Source organism: Macaca thibetana, chromosome 13, assembly GCF_024542745.1.
Source record: "Macaca thibetana thibetana isolate TM-01 chromosome 13, ASM2454274v1, whole genome shotgun sequence".
Classification (NCBI taxonomy): Eukaryota; Metazoa; Chordata; class Mammalia; order Primates; family Cercopithecidae; genus Macaca; species Macaca thibetana.
Window position 1 is genome coordinate 9,035,046 of NC_065590.1, and position 16,956 is coordinate 9,052,001.

Below are 16,956 nucleotides of genomic sequence, written 5' to 3' on the forward strand. Positions count from 1 at the left end.
AGAAGACTCTGCCAGCCGTGTGGAATTTAGGCCCACAAGAAAGAAGTCTCCAGAAGGGGAGTACAGCGTGGGGACCAAGAATGTGGGGTTCTGAACTGGCCTGGGAGGCAGCTACGGGTGCGCCCATTGCCTGAGCATGTGACTGCTCTGTGCCTCAGTTTCCTCTCCTGTGAAATGGAGGTGCTGACAGCAGATACTGCATAAAACTGTCATGATGACAAAATGCTAGCACGACATAAAATGCCTAGGTCAGTGCCTGGCACACAGCATGTGCTGGGTAAAAGCCTGATATTCTGATGCTGCTCTCCTCCCCACAGCCTCTCCCACAGACTCTCTTAATCACCAGCGTCCAAAAGGGTAGAAAAATTACACTGATGTTACACCTACCAGCCCAGCCTCCGCCTCTGCTCACACAGACCTCAGTGTCTATGAGTGGGACCAGATATTGATGTGTTGTAGTCAGAGACAGACAGAAAGAAAACCCAGCAAAGACTATTTCCCATCAGTAAAATCTACCTTCAATGCAATGTTGACTGACCAGGAGGCAGCTCGTGAGGGCCGGCACTCACCTTATCGTAGGTGTAGATTAAGTTTTCGGACCTGGCCAGGCCGAGAGCCACCTGCATGGTCCTCCTGGCATGGACGCTGTCCCTCATGGCCCCCATCAGGAATGGGCACAGGAGCTGCACTGACCAGGTGTCAGGCAGCATCTGCAGCACCTGGGCGGCATCAAATTCGGTGGCGTGGTGGTTCAGCAGGTCCACAGCAGCCACGGCCAGCTCGTGGGCGGCAGGGCCAGCACGCAGGTAGATGGCCAGCAGCGTGTGGAAGAGGTGCTGGCGGTGGGGTGGGTCTCGGCCCTCGGAGCACCACAGGCAGTAGTCTTCGGCCGCTGCGAAGTCCCGCAGCTCATGCACCAGGATATGCAGCGCCTTCTCGTGCTCGCCCAGCTTCCCGTGCAGGATGGCGCTCTCCATGGGCAGCCCAGCTCCCCGCAGCCTCTCTGTGAGACAGAACCCACGGCTCAGAAAGAAAGGGGCCCGCCGGCCACCCACCCAGCGACTGGCCTCCTTGCTGCTCTGGGCTTCAAGAGGGGAAAAGTCGACCTGGCTCCCTCACAATGCCAGATGCTGACCCCCAGATGACTGAGGGAAGCTTTTCCTGCATTTTCACACTGTGAATCCGGGTGTTAGTAAAACAGAAGGCAGACTCTACTCAAAAGTATAGCTGGACCACAGAATAATTCCTTTTTCCAGTGTTCAGAGGATGAACAGAACAAATGAACCACAACCTCAGAAAGGCCCAGTTGCTCAGTGAGTATCAGCCTTCCAGGTCTCCAGTCACTCCATCATCACTCCTATCCTCCCAGGACAGTATCTTTTGACTAAAATAGAAGGACACTATGTCCCTAAACTCCTAACAAACACTACTTCCCCCAAAAGGTGTGCTGAACCCCTTTATTCCCATTTTAAGTAGATTTCATTAAATGGAATATGAACTCATATTATTCAAAATCCATCTCTACATTATTCAACAAAAGATTGCCAATAATAGGATTTTTTGGTTTTTTTCACCTGCAATTAAGCTTCCAGGTCCTAAGGAAAATGACCTAACCCAAAGTGTCATTCCTGACCAAGGCCCTACCCTCACAGGGCTGTGTCTCACTGGCAAAGTCACCTTGCTTCCTACCCCATGAGTAACTTCCCACTCCATCCCGTCTAGAACTGCACCAGCCCTTATCTGCATTGCAATTGAACTCTGAGTCTCTAAGGACCAGAAGTGAGTCTCATCTGTTTTTACATCCTCAGGAGATTATAAGATCTCTTCCTACTGCGAAGAAATATTATGAGGACGACCCTTAGTTCAGGGTCAAGGCTAATAATCAAATTATAGGCATTTGAATCTTGGCTATCCCTCAGGCCTGAAGAACATGGCAGACATTGTTAGCCGTGTAGCAAAGGGCTGGCCCTACAAGGTACATCCCTTATAACACCAGACACAGAAGCCACAATAGGCAACGCCTTCATCCTCACAGTGGAAGGCCAACAAATAATTACTAAGTGGCAGCCATAGTTAAGGCCCCAGGAGAGGTGCAAAGACAGTTTAAAAAAGATCATTGTGGTGACTTACACTTCTACATCTATCATCTCATTTATATTTGACTCCCACAGCCACCCCGAGTGGATAGGTTGGGCTGGAATCGTTTTTACAGCTTCCCTAGACTGACATCTCCCCAAGTCACCTAACTAAGAAAGGATACAAAATGACGTATCCTTGGATTCCAGTGCTCCTCCCACAGTGCTGCGGGGGATACCCCCATTGCCTGAAAGCTCCCTGTGCTACCTGCAAGCCCAGACTCACACCTAATGACTGCTCATACAGGGCGTCTTCCGCGAGGCTGCCCCGACCCCTCCACCCCAAGGCATGGCTCGTGGGTTCCTCGGCCCTTCTAGAACTGTACCTGCCCTTATCTGCATTCCCATTTAAACTGAGTCTCTGAGGACCGGGACTAAGTGTCATCCATTTTCATATCCTCAATGCACAGTGACACAACTCTACACACTCAGAAAAGCTGGCAGAACGCAAACATTGAACCACACACTTGTGGCTGGCCTGAGAGTTTTATAAGGAGATCTGTAAAGGAAAAAGGGTAAGTCAGGAGTGAGTAAAAATATTTAATAGCCGGGACACCCTGGCACTGACCAGTCAGGGACGGTGAGTGAACAGAGGTCGCACGCCGGATCGCCACGGAAGTCCTCATGTAGGTGCGGGTGCAAGCCAGGACCAGTGTGTGCTGGTCACATGAAATACCAACCCACACACCTGTGTTCTGGCTCTACCGCTCGTGGGTTGTGTGACCTGTGGCAAGCAGGGTAACCTCTCTGGGCTTCAGTGCACTCTTCCATAAAAATGAAGGAAAAGCGGGACTCACTTCACAGGGTTGTTGTGGAAACTGCATATCATAAGGCAGCCTCAGTGTTTCGACCTATGCCTGGCACAACTAGTCAATCCTCATTACTTGTGGATTCTGTATGGACAAAGTCATCTACTCGCTGAAATTTATTTGTAACCTCCCAATCAACACTCGCAGCAACTTCAAGGTCATTTGCGACAAGCACAGAGCCTGACGCAGAGCTGAGGCCAAAGAAGGAGCACCCTCCCTCCTTGCTTCAGTTCTCGTACTACCTACACGTTTCCTTTTCACAGGCTATTGATTGCCACACTTTTTTGCATTTTGGTGCTTTTTGTTGGTGATTTCAGCATAGTGCTGAGGTGCTGCCTAGCGCTCCTGAGCTCAGGGAGGTTGTGATGTGCTTTAGGGAGACAACACATGTGTTAGATACGCTTTGTTATCAAAAATGGTATTAAAGGCCATTAAAGAAAAACACATCACTAACCCCAGTGAGTATAAATCCAGAAATTCTATGTCGAATGTGGCAAGAAACTAGTTAATTCTATCAGTTGCAAGCACCATGCTGCGCTGTGGAACTTTACACGATACAGAAACTGTGGTCTCTGTACCCCTGAGGAACGGAAACCCAAATCCCCTCCAAGACACCTGCACAACCTTCTTGCTTAGAGCTCAAGGGACCTGAGCCTTAAGCAGCCTGAGAGTGGGCTGCTGGGGGCCGTGCCTGCTGTAAGCCTCGATCAGAGACTGAAGTCATCAGAGGGAACTATGACTCAGTGCTTTGACATTCAATAAGGACACTCAAGAGACACACAGACGTCTAAAAGCTACCAGGGCAGCGCCAACATCATCAGTCAAAGGACATTGTCCATCTAGAGGCACAGTCCATCTTAAAGGCACAAGAAGCCTCATTTCTCCCTGCAGGGAGGCAGACTCTGTCAAAAGAGCTGCAAGGGCTGAGTGTGGTGGCTCATGCCTGTAGTCCCAGCACCTTAGGAGACAGAAGCAGGAGGATCACCTGAGGCCACGAGTTTGAGACCAGCCTGGGTGACAAAGCGACACCCTGTCTTCATTTAAAAAAAATATTTTTAAAGAAGAGGCTCAAAGAATCACCCTGTGGAATCAACCAGGAGCTGTGCCAAAGCCCTTCTCTCTGCTTCCTCCCACCCCCTTGATACGAGTTTTTTCCAAAGGGAGACAACACTGAGATCATCCTCACCAAGGAGAAAGTGAACCCGGTATAAATCGGACTTCTGGAGCAGCCGCCGAAGCTTGGCCTGTGTCTCAGAGGCCTCTGCGCCCTTGCCGCTGGTGGAGGCCCTCTGCTGCAGCACCTCTTCCAGGTAGAGCACAGCTAAGTGAGTGTGATACTCTTCCTTCTGCAGGAGACAGGGGGAGCCAAGCAGACGGACAGTGTTTTCAAGTGGGAAAGTCAAAGGTCTCCCCCGTCAGCCAGGGCTTGGAGCCCGGGGCTGCGCTGACACGAGCTGGGCACTCACTCGCTGGATCAAAACCCTCTCAGAAACCACGATACTGGGGAATAGAACAAAAAGTCACCTCTTATTTTGAGAAGTAAGGGCCACAGAATGTAGATAACCTACAAAAAGGTATAGCTCCCTTTATTTCCTTTACAGATAATAACAAATAAGGAAAAGAGAGGGAAAATGAAAGCTAAGTGGGGGTGAGATAGAAGGAGAAAAAAATAAAGCTACCTATTGGTCCAGGTCTCTTTCCCCAAGCCTCAAGGCCCCCATCAGACCATCAACAAGTACGGATGGATCACACCCGGGGAACAGACATTACACAGAAACCACACACCAAAAAGTGCTCTAGTTCAATTCCGTCTCTCCAGCCCACACTCTTTAGTCTAAGTTCTGCAGTGCTCACCTGCAGTCTCTTGTCTATCACAAGATGTTCCAGATACTTCACAAGGGCTTTAGGGTATTTTTTAAGGCAATTGATAATGTCATCGGGATTAAAACTGTTCTTCTGCTGTTCATCCAAAGGTCTCTTGGTGAAAACCTGAACTCCGACCTGAAAGAGGAGTGACAATACAGTTGCTGTGCTTCTCAAACCCACCTTTTCTTCATCTTTATTTTGGTCACTGCACATTCAAGTTTGGATAAGATCATCACTTAAAAGATGATGACATAATACATTAAATATGCACAGCTTTTTGTATGTCAATCATATCTCAATACAGTGGTTTAAAAAAGATAATTATGGAGAAAAACAGCCCAGCATGAAGCACTGTCAAAGGCCAGAGGGCAAAAAATCAAGACAGAAAAGCCAGCCTATACTCTGAAGCCCTCCTCACACACCCCGTGCAAATTGGAAACTGAAGAACAAAGCATTTGTTGGTGGCAGATTTTGACAATCCATGGAGTAACAATTTTATAACATTAAGATCATCCAAGAACAGGGATAGCCAGTTGCCGAACAGTATGTGAAAAGATATCAAAAGTACTGAAATTTCTGTGCAGTAAACCCACTTCTCTGAACATGGATTATCTACCCTGGGTTATTTATGATAGATGGTTAATCTGAGATCCGAGCCTCCAGTCCCTGAGCGAGTTTCCAGGCTGCCTTCCTGTGTCTATCAAGTGGAGGCACAGGTCCAATCCCCTGGTTCGAGGAAAGGATAGTGAGGCAGGCAGGAAAGCAGCTCTCCACTGCACCCCCCGAGCACTTATATGTGCAGGTTCTATCACGTGCACGCACACACGCACCCCCCCCCAAGGCCAATACAGTCATATATCATGTATGATGGTACGAATTTTGGATTCTATAAGCCTAGATTTGTGTCCCAGCTCTACCAACTGTAGCCTCAGTTTCCTCATGTGTAGCTAATGCCCACTGAGGGGTTGCTGTGATATTTAAGTGATGACCTTTGTCAGGGGATTGTTCACCGTGCAGTATGCTGAATTCCATGTATGTTCTGCTGTTATCATCCATAAGCATTGGGAGAGGCCTAAACCTTGCAACGGCACTGAGATCCATGTTGCAGGCGTGTGTGAGCCCGGTCAGGATGTGCTCTGCAGGCGTATGCATAGAGGCAAAGTAAAGATGGAGTAACAAGTATGCAAAGTGTAAGTGCCTGGCTCTGATTTTCCAGGGAAGCCAGCACCACAGAGGATATGAGAATATATTCCAACTCAGGTTTTAGAAAGGCAGATGCAGCACTCAGAAACTCTCCATTCAGGACCAAGGTCCTGCATCAGAAAGCTCATTTTGTCTCTCTGAGGGGAGCCATGGAAGCAGACACGTTTTTCACGATGAGAACTGACATGCCTGCTGTCTTCTTCCCAGTCACTGTGGGGCTTTACTAAGGATACTGTCCTGAGCCTGCTACCTCCCCTCTAGCCAGCAGGTGCTTTTTCACTGTCAGCATTTCTCAGCCTCCAAGACGGGCCGAGTCTTGCTCATGGCTCCCCTCCCTCCTCCAGGCCCACCAGCTCCATGTTGGCCGTGGTGGGAGCAGGGATGAGGGCAACAGGCTGCCCGGTGTGGCCCAGGTCTGGGTGCTTCCTCCTCCCAAAGATCAAGTCCTGCAGGGCAACCACCTAATCCTGCTCCAGAAAACAGCAGTGTCAGACTTCTGAGGGGTCGAGGAGCGGGGTTCACAGACACAAGTTCTTAAGAAGATGCTAAAAATGCAAGCTGGCTATGTGTCTTGCTTTTCTACACAAGTGACTTGCCCCAGCAAGGGGATTCTCAATGGAATGTCTCAGCAGCAAGATACAAAACTGCCCCAGAGCTAGAATCCAGAGAGCTCAAGGGACGGTATTAAAAGGGGCACAACATCAACAACAAAAAACAGAGGAGGAGGTTGAAATGTAGCTTCCTTTTCCCCTCTAAAATCAAAGTTTCTGGGGCCTGTTTTTACCACCTCCCCCAACCAAAGAGAACGCATTTTTATGAAGCACAAACCTCTTCACTTTTCTGCAGGACCCAATCAGCATAGGCCCACACTAGCTCCTCGTCTAAGCAGTAGGTAAGAAAATCCACGATGTATTCATACAGGTCTGAGCGTGTGGAGTCCTGGACGTCGCCATTCACAATGTTCACCCACAACTGGAAAGGAATCAAAAAGAAAAAAAGAAAAAGAAAAAAAAATCGTAAAGGCACGTATCTTAGAATTAGTTGAGAAATGACATATGTTTACTTATTTGGCTTTTTAATACCTTTTAAAGTAGTTAGAAAAACTGTAAATGCTTAAATTTTAGTTTTCTTGGAGAAATAAACAAATGTAAAAAGACATAAGTCCAAGAAGTAAAAAAAAATAAAGCTCCCAGTTCTTCTCTCTTTCTTTCCTTTTCTTTCCTTTTATCTTTTCTTTTCTTTTCTTTCTCAATAACAGTAAACAGAATTTATGCAGGGAGGTGAATATATTAAAAATGTTTCTTCATGAAATAAACAAAACAGTCTCTCATAACGTCTTGACACAGAGAAGATTCACCTATAAGCCAGGCTCTGTTTCCATCTTCTCCGTCACAGATATTCTTGATTTTGAAGTCTCCTTTGGACTGTGATAGGCAGATGTTGTGCTTTTAAAAACGCTTTGGTGACTCTGTCCCCTGAGTTCCCACTGTCTTTTGCACAGGGGGCTCAGGATAGACTCCAGTGATAAAAGCCTTTTGCTTTTTCAGCCAGAAACTTCTCTACCATGTTAAGTGGAGCTTACTTTCAGGACCCTGGAATGAGGCAGCATCACGTGGGCGTGGAAAGGATGATGGTTGCGTGGGTTCCTTCCGCACTACCTGCATGGCGTGCCCCACCTACCCGCACACCACACCACCCCGCCAAGCCACAGCACAAGGAAGGAGCCCAGAAACAGGCGTGGCATATGAATTCTGGAATTCTGATGTCAGCATATGAACACTTTTTATGATACTCGTTTCGTCAACACAGAATTCCCCAAACCAAATAATCACACATACCTTGAAATGTGCCATTTTATATACATTTCTACCACATATGGAGATTTATCCCATTTCAAGTTTGCAAATCTATCTCTCTACAGCTCTGCTAAGGTTATTACTATACTACTTATATAAAGCTGTAATTCTGAGAACACCAGGCTTTTGAAAATGAAAATTTTATCACTGACACCCAAATCTACTCTTGGCCATTGGGTACATGTTAATTCACCCCACCCCATTTTTTGTTGCTGCTGTTGTTCTGCTCTGCAATCAGGTTACCACAATAGTCTCACAAAGCGATCCAACACTAAATACATGTTCAGCCTTGCCAGAGTCATGAGGTTGACTTGAGCTTGGTGAATATGGCTGATGCCCTTGTCTCCTCACAAAATAAAGCAAAAGGGCACATCAGGAAACAACATGGTGCAGTACAAATGCATAACGAATAATGAAGGGGAGAAAGTCTCCTGAGATTGTGAGATAAGGCTTTTCTCAAGATCAGTAGCAAGACGTAAGACACAAAATGTGACAATGCTAATAAATCGATGCCATTTCGATCAGGGTGCAGGACCTCTGCCGGGCCAATGGAGCACGGTTCAGATCTCAGATCTACCATAGATGCATGGCCTTGGGCAAGGGACTGGCGTGCAACAGCTGTGGTTTTGTCACAGGTGACCCAAGGATAAGAACTTACCCAGCTCACTGGCAACACTGATCATCACTAACAGTGGAAATGATAAATCCGACTGTCATTCACTGCGTACATTTTCTGGTAAGGGCAGTGATATACTGTGACTCTGTGAGAAATCATATTTTCATTTCTTAAGTTTTCAAAAACTCAGTCTTGATAATGTTCTTTAAGGAGACGGAAAGACAAAGAGAAGAAAACTCTTGGCCAGCATTCCTCCAGGAATTCACTTTCTAAAACAGAATCATTTTTGTTCTGTATAAAAGGGTGTATATCAGGCAAAAGTGGTCTCTGTCAACTTGCGAATTTTTTTTAAAGTAACACTAAGTATTACACGGTGCTGATTTTTAAATCACGTGGAAACGCGACTAAACTCACCTGAACTGCAGCTGCGTCTTGGTTATTATAATGATAGAGCAGTCCAAGTGCAAAATACCTGAAACAGGACAACGTGGTAAGTACAACCTGTGTTCATCAGCTCCTGGAGGCGACCTTCACACAGTGACACCCCCTACTCCAAGCTCCCCATATTCTATTCAACTTGAGTTCAGGCTGGGTGCAGTGGCTCATGCCTGTAATCCCAACACTTTGGAAGGCCAAGGTGGGTGGATGGCTTGAGCCCAGGAGTTCAAGACCAGCTTGGGCAACGACATAGTGAGATCTATCTTTATTAAAATATTCAAAAAAATTAGCCAGGTGTGGGGTACACATCTGTAGTCCCTGCTACTTGGGGTGCTGAGGAAGAAGAATCACTTGAGCCCAGAAAGTTGAGGCTGCAGTGAGCCCTGAATGTGCCACTGCACTCCAGCCTGGGTGATGGAGTGAGACCCTGTCTCAAAAAATACATGTGTGCGTGTGTGTGTGTGTGTGTGTGCGCGCGCATGCCCATGTAGTTCAACAACAAACAACCAAAGGATGTTCATTTCTGTATATTTACTTATGATACTAAAAATATATGCTCTATCAGCTTCCAAAAAAAATCTGATTCCAGTCTAAGATGAGCTGAAAAAGTAAACTATGGAAAAATCACATCTGGAATTGCTTTACGATTTGCTTCAAATGTTAATATAATTTCATATGTCTTTGGTCTACTACTATTAACCCATATGAGGTACTAGACTATGCAGAAGCTACGCTGCCTAAGCAGTGACTGAGAAGGAGGGCAGGGGCTTCAGACATGAGGAACAAGCAGGAAGGGCTAGTGTCCGGGCCTCGCAGACCACAGAGTCAGGGAGCGTCCTGGGAGGGAGTGCCCAGAGTTCAAGAACCTGGGTTTCAAGTCCAGCTTCTCTGACCTTGAGCAAGTAGGTTAACTTCCCCAGCCTCTAACTCCTCACCTATAAATGGAAAAGATCGACAATAGCATTGGCATTGCCTGGGCAGCGAGCCCTCAGCACCCTCCCGAAGTCTGCAGACCTTGAGCAAGTAGGTTAACTTCCCCAGCCTCTAACTCCTCACCTATAAATGGAAAAGATGGGCAATAGCATTGGCATTGCCTGGGCAGCGAGCCCTCAGCACCCTCCCGAAGTCTGCAAGGGTGCCACACTCCTGGTCCGCCACCCCAGCAGGAAACTGGAGAAGGCTGACCAGCGAGAGGTCAGGCTCCTTCCCTCCAAGGGCACACTCTCAAGATACTGGGGCATCCACATGAATCCTTCTCTTTTCCTTAACCTTTTGGAAAGCCATGCTGACTCTACAGATCCCACCATCCCTTGTCACTTCTGCCTCCTGAGAAAACTAACACTGATTTCCATGAGCATATCCGAGTGGCTGATGGCAACTGCTGAAAAGGCCAGTACCCATGTGGAAGGCTCTGGCGTCTCAGGCACTAGCACAGTGACCCCAGGGTCTCTGTGGGAGTTCATCCACGCTTTTGTTGTTTCGAATCCTTAACAAAAATCATAGACCAAAAAAAATCGTGTTCTCTAAGTGGAGCTGAGGGATCACCCAACCCCTCTCATTTTTAAAGATAAGAAAACTGAGGCCTAGAATGGTTGGGCGAAGTATTAGCTGCCCAGAATGGAGAAGCTGCTGGCCCCAACCAAGCCAGGCACTATGCATTAACAGCCCATGATATATAAGGCCATCCACTAACTCATGCACATAAGGAAGGCAGTTTTTTATTTTTTTGAGACAGGGTCTAGCTCTGTCCCCAGGCTGGAATGCAATGGTGCAATCACTGCTCACTGAAGCTTCAATTTCCTGGGCTCAAGCAATCTTCCTGCTTCAGCCTTCTGAGTAGCTGGGACCACCGGTGTGCACCACCACACCCAGCTAATTTCTTTTTAATTTTTAGTAGAGACGAGATCTTACTATGTTGCCCAAGCTGGCCTCAAACTCCTAGGCTCAAGCAATCTGCCTGCCTCGGCTTCCCAAAATGCTAGGATTACAGGCATGAACCCCCATGTCCAGCCAAGGAAGGCAGAGTTTAAAACCATACCATGTATCAACAAGATCAAGAAGCCTCCCTTTGAATCTATTTATTTAGCTATCTATTCGATTCAGTAGTCAGTAACTAAAATGCACTGTAAATTTTACCAATAAACGTGGCATCTCCCACAAGTGAATACGAGGCAAACTATAAAGGAAATTAAAAATAACTTCATGGCCGGGGGTAGTGGCTCACCCCTGTAATCCCAGCACTTTGGGAGGCTGAAGCGAGCAGATCACCTGAAGTCAGGTGTTCTAGACCAGCCTGGCCAACATGGCGAAATCCCGTCTCTACTAAAAATACAAAAACGACCTGGGCGTGGTGGCACACACCTGTAATCCCAGCTACTTGGGAGGCTGAGGCAGGAGAACTGCTTGAACCCAGGAGGCGGAGGTTGCAGTGAGCTGAGATCACGCCACTGTACTCCAGCCTGGGTGACAGAACAAGACTCCGTCTCAAAAAAAAAAAAGTAATTAAAAAAAAAAAAAGAAAAATAACTTCGTTTACTCACAAAGCCCATTACTAGTTCCAAATTGTACTCCAGATCATTCAAGCATGGGTGTGAGAACAAATGCCCTCTAAGACCCCTTCAAGGGGTCTGCAGACGGTGGTGACAGAGAGGGCATCTGAGGAGCACATATATCTGCTGTCACTATGATTTCGTGGCAGTCACCTACAGGTCCTTGGGAACGCAAACATCACACTGGCTAAGGCTAAGTCACTTCACGAGGATCTCCCCAGCAAAGGGCCTCAGTAAGGGTGCAGGGCGGGAAGTCCTGGTCGTGTCAGGAGGGGAGCACTCACTTTTTGTGCTTCTCTAGCCAGGCGGCACTGTCTGTCAGGAGACAGAAGTTCTCAGTGACCAGGAGGTCCAGCAGGCTGTCGTGGTCAGCCTCTGCGTACAGTTTGAGCAAGGCTGTGTCGATGTCCTCCTTGTAGCCATTTGCTACCTCTGTGCTGCGGACCTCGTTCAGGTAGCTCATGAGGAAGCGTTTGCACTTGGCCATCTTCTCCTGGTCCCCCTGGGTCAGCTGGTTCAGGTCTGCATACTCATGAAGAGGAGGGTGGGACCGGGTGAAGGAGGAGGACGTGGGCAACAGGAAGGGGTAGAGAGAGATCAGCTCCCGGACATCAAGCTGGCCGCTTCTGCAATTACAGTGTCAAACTAAATGAAGCAAAAAGAGAGAAGAGTACACATAGGCACACAAAACAGCACTGGAGGGGAGTGCACGGTGGCACACGTTCACAGGGGACTGGGGAACTGGGGACAGGGTAATCACGTCAGGGTGACCGTTCTAATCTGCGAGTGCAGCAAAGCACCATCCAACTGGGTGCTGCCACCTGGCTCCAAAAAAGAACAGAAGGGACGAAGGTGAAAGACACATACGCAACTGGCGTGAGAGTGGAACACCAAAATGCCTATGATGAAGAGAATACCCAGCTGAGCCTGGAAACGAAGGCAGAAAAAGCAACACCCGGGATAACACGCCATCAGCGTCTGCGGCTGTGCAAAGGCAGCATCACAGCTCTGCTGAAACCAGCATTTTCCTGGCACTAAATTACAGACAGATTTGTTGAATGGTCCTTAAAGAAGGGACTTTATAAAAACATTAACTTACAACTTCCTCACCAACATCTCACAACAGAAGACACAGAAATATTCATGTGGCCATTTCTGTAGGGACTCTCGTAGAATTTCAGAGCCTAACATTGGGATGCAACAAACAGTTCCTTTCCTATCTCCTCTCCGGAACCTGCTCGTCCTGGCTACAATCAGAGCAGGAGCTGTGGATCTCAAACCTGGCCCAGTGTCACACCCAGCTGTGGAAACAGAAGCAGGGGCCACCCCACCCCAGACACACGGAATGGTGAGGAAGGACCCAGGATCCATGCTGCCTGCGATGTTCAGTGCATCCTCTTTCACCCAAGCTCTGATCAGCTTAAAGCCTCCTCTACTGGCTTCCGCCTCTAGCTGCCCTTCCTTCCGCTTCACTCAGCCTCTCCTGACCTCCCATGATTTGTACAACCCATAGGATAAATTTCAGACCTCTTAGTATGGCATTCAAGGCCCTTCCCAAACTGATCTCAAGCTACTCTACAACTTCAGCCTCAAGCATCCATCCCACACCCCAACACTTCTACTAGACCTGCTTATTTTGCCAATTTGTACATTTCATGCCTCTCAGCCTTTGCTGTTGTTGTTCCCTTGCCCAAAGCAGTGGTTCTTGGTGAAAAGCAATTTTGCTCCCTGGGGAACATGTGGCAATGCCTGGAGACAATTTTATCATGACTGGGGTGGGGGTGTGCTATGGCATCTAGTAGGTAGAGGCCAGGGCTGTTGCCATTAAACACCCTGCAATGCACAAGACAGTACCCCCCTGCCCAAAGAATTATCTGGCTCAAAACGTCTACAGTACCACAGTTGAGAATCCCTGACCTAAAGTACAATTCTTGATTTGAGAAGTTTCTGCTCATGGTTTAAGATCCAGGATGAATCCAATGAAGATTCCTCCACTGGCTCATGTGAGCCCATGCAACAACGCTTCCACAGCAGAGCGGCACCTGTGCTGCAGGAAAGGCACACATCCAGTTTCCAAGCTAGAATGGGCATGCCGGAGAAGCAGGCACTGGGTTACCCTTCCATCCACTGCTCAGATGCTCAGGCCACGTTTGCTGAATGAAAGAAGAGCTGAACCTAGCTGATACGACGATAGGCTGCAGGTTGTCTAAAGGAAGAGACACTGAGCCCACATGCCCAGGTTACATATGATCAATTTTCTCTTAAGTATCAACCATAACTAGCTGGTAAGTGTGGCCTCCGGCACGGCACTGAGAAGGAGTCAGAGGACGGGCCCAGTTCAATGAGGAAAAGAAAATCACAATTTATTAGCAACATTTGCTGTGAGCAAGAAAAGGAAGTGGAATCGTCTTTGTCTTAGAAGTGTCTTCTTCAAATATCAATTCTCAGGCTGGGCGTGGTGGCTCATGGCTGTGATCCTAGCACTTTGGAAGGCTGAGGCAAGAGGATGACTTGAGGCCAGGAGTTTGAGACCAGCCCAGGCAACACAGTAAGATCCCGTCTCTATAAAAAAATAAAAAATTCGCCGGGTCTCGTGGTGGCATACACCTGAAGTCCTAGCTACTCAGGGGGCTAAGGCAGGAAGATCACTGAGCCCAGTAGGTCAAGGCTGTGGTGAGCTCTGATTGCACCACTGTACTCCAGCCTGGGACACAGAATGAGATGCTGCTTCAAAACGAGAAAAAAAAAAAAAATCTGTTCTCTCAGTCACACTTTGGACCAAAGCAGAGCAGCAATCTAAACTTAAGCCATTAAGAGAGTGAGGTGTGGAAGTACAGAAACGTCATCCTAATAACAGCCCCCACATCTATTCTCTTACAAAATCCGAGGACTGCTCTAGGAATCCATCTGAGGACAATCACCTAATGTTTCAGATTAACCCATGAGAGAAGGAAGACACCTTGGGATACACCCACGACCCCGGTGAGGAGGTCTCCAACACTGTAGGGCTGACACAAGATATGACAGAAAAGAGCCTAGGTCCAAAGGGGCAAAAAATTGACTTACACCCCGAAGCCACGGGTCTTGCCAAGAACAGAGAACAGTACGTAAGAGTTGCATAAGCAAAAGTTATATGGGGCATCATTATTCAAGGAATGATTCCTTCTTTACTCAGAAATCCATTCTCTACAGCCAATTTTGTAACTGTAATCATTTTCAGTACTGCCATCCCTCAAATACCCAGCATAGAGCGAAAGATTAGAGCCACCACGGATGTAAGGATGTGGCTGGTCATGAGCACACCTCCTACAGAACAGGCAAGGGAGGCGTTCTGCTCAAGTCACTACTTAGATGAAAATATCTATTCAGGGGCTTCCTGTACATGTATTTCTTAGACAGCTGTAAACTGTGCAGAATCTGCCCTGGAGAGACATTTTGAGAAGTTACTCTAAAGGCAGTGCCTGGGTAGGATATTTCAAGACTCTCATAGCAGGTCTAACTTAATCTTCTGCAAAGAGTGCTGAGCAAGGCCTGGGACGGCTAACTCCTGCCTCACTGAGCACTCAGCTGTGGGGCAAGGGCAGCCGGAGGTGGCGTGACTGCGAGGCGTGCCTGTAAGGCAGGCGTGGCGGGCGGGGGAAAGGGGAGAACACACTCCACAGCCCACAGGCACGTCTGACAAGCACAGGAGTCATTGCAGTGCCAGAAGGGACCTCCTTAAGAGAAACTCAACTTTCTGAGAGCTGACCAGGAACAGAACAGTTAGAAGGTCATTAGAGGATGACGGAAAGTTTCATAGGTCTTTCCAGAAGCACTGTGTTCCCTGCCACCCCACCCCAAACTCACAGCTTCTTATAAAATCACTGGAGAGAAGCAAGAGCGAACCACGGCGCCTTCCTAGGGGTCCTCAGCGTGCTATCAGACCCGCTCTTTAGAATTTTCTCCTGACAAAACAATCTTGATGCCTCCACGGGACTAGTGTCTGTGCCCTTCCTCTGCTCCCACTCTAAGACACAGGCCAGTTAATTTAAGGCTCCGGGTGAGGGGGTGACGCCGAGGAACCAGCATTGGCGGGGTCTGCTGTCACAAGCAACCTCCACCGTATCCACCTGAAGCACAATCTAACCATGCAACACATCCCACCGCGACGTCACACCGGCAACGCAGGTTCTGGCCACAGAGGGACACTGTGGTGGCAGTCCTGCTACCAGCACCTCAAATTACCTGAAGAGCTCTTTAGCTTCCAGGAACTGAAGTTGTGCAAACTGTATAAATCCCGCCTGCTGCAGAATTCTTCTGTACATTACCTGCAAGGAAAGACAGGTGTCATCTCCTAGCGAATCTTGAAACCACCATGGCAGGGTTAAATTCATCTAACCCTAAATAAATGTTTGTTATAACATAGACATGTACAATTACAAGCTGAGGAAAAACAAGGTGTATATGAAATGACATATGTCTGTCTCTTTATGGTTTTATTTTTGTAATTCTCCAATCCTTCCCAAATGCACTTCTTGATCTCCAGTTCTCCTCCTCATTAACTCACAGGGCTTCGACGAGTCCCTGCACTTGTGATTGCTGAGATGGATATCAGCAACCCTGGTGTTTCTGGCAGTCCAGGAACTGCCTGGCCTTCTTCCACTCTTGTGGAATTGAACTCACAGTACCACCTTTCAGAGCATCCCTCAGAGCACAGGGCCAACTCATTTCATAACAAAACAGATAAACACCCAGGCTTTCTTAGTCAGAGACGCAGAAATGCTGCACGTTCCATCTCCTGCTGGTGATGTCCAACCCACACTAACACAGCAACATCCAACACTCCTGCAATAAACGGGCCAGTTTATCGTGTTTACTCCACTATGACCCACATTTCCATGACTGCTTTGTTCTTGTTACATCCAGCAATAGCAGAATGCACGTTAGGAATCTGGTGTGTGGCGTCTCTGATCCCACGACCCGCTCCGTCACCGTCCAGTATGGCTGGCGTCCGAGTCCTGCCCATCGTCTATATGAAATGGCTCCTGGACGTGTTTCTTCACTCTGTTCCTATAGACGCCACCACCATAGCCCAGGCTCTAATCGCCTCAAGAGTCAAGACTGTGTTTTAATTACTCTCCGACTTTGACACCTCCTCTTTCTAACACATCCTTCCATTTGACAGCCACACATTCCGTGAAGGCACGGCACATACATCACTCACCTAGCGTCTCCCACTACTAGCCTAGTGTCTGCCATTCAGTCGGTGCTTACTGATCAATTCTCTGATCCATTTGTATGAAACTCCACTTCCATTGTCACTCACTATCCCCATCTTACAGGTACAAAAACTCTGCTCAGAGATGTTACGTTCTTAGCCCCAACTTACTGAAGTAAGAATTGGTTGGACCGTGATTTAAAACCAGGCCTTTGTGATTCCAGAGGCCAGATCTTTCCACTCACTGATTCTTCCAGGTACACAGCAGGCAGTTGGTATGTCACCCA

General features: G+C 47.8%; 2 protein-coding genes across 2 annotated transcripts in view; one reads left to right on the plus strand and one right to left on the minus strand.

Moving 5' to 3' along the window:
* ECRG4 (ECRG4 augurin precursor) overlaps positions 1-16,956 on the plus strand; it is a 903,650-nt gene that overhangs the window by 101,257 nt on the left and 785,437 nt on the right. The window lies entirely within an intron of this gene.
* The window catches only part of TGFBRAP1 (transforming growth factor beta receptor associated protein 1), a 41,439-nt gene that overhangs the window by 3,004 nt on the left and 21,479 nt on the right, over positions 1-16,956 (minus strand). Inside the window, exons 4-10 of the mRNA XM_050754192.1 lie at positions 15,697-15,779; positions 11,757-12,098; positions 8,900-8,957; positions 6,842-6,985; positions 4,799-4,945; positions 4,131-4,290; positions 570-1,003 (exon numbers count right to left, since the gene is read on the minus strand). Coding sequence (XP_050610149.1) covers positions 570-1,003; positions 4,131-4,290; positions 4,799-4,945; positions 6,842-6,985; positions 8,900-8,957; positions 11,757-12,098; positions 15,697-15,779 — 1,368 coding nt within the window. The remainder of the gene's footprint in view (positions 1-569; positions 1,004-4,130; positions 4,291-4,798; positions 4,946-6,841; positions 6,986-8,899; positions 8,958-11,756; positions 12,099-15,696; positions 15,780-16,956) is intronic.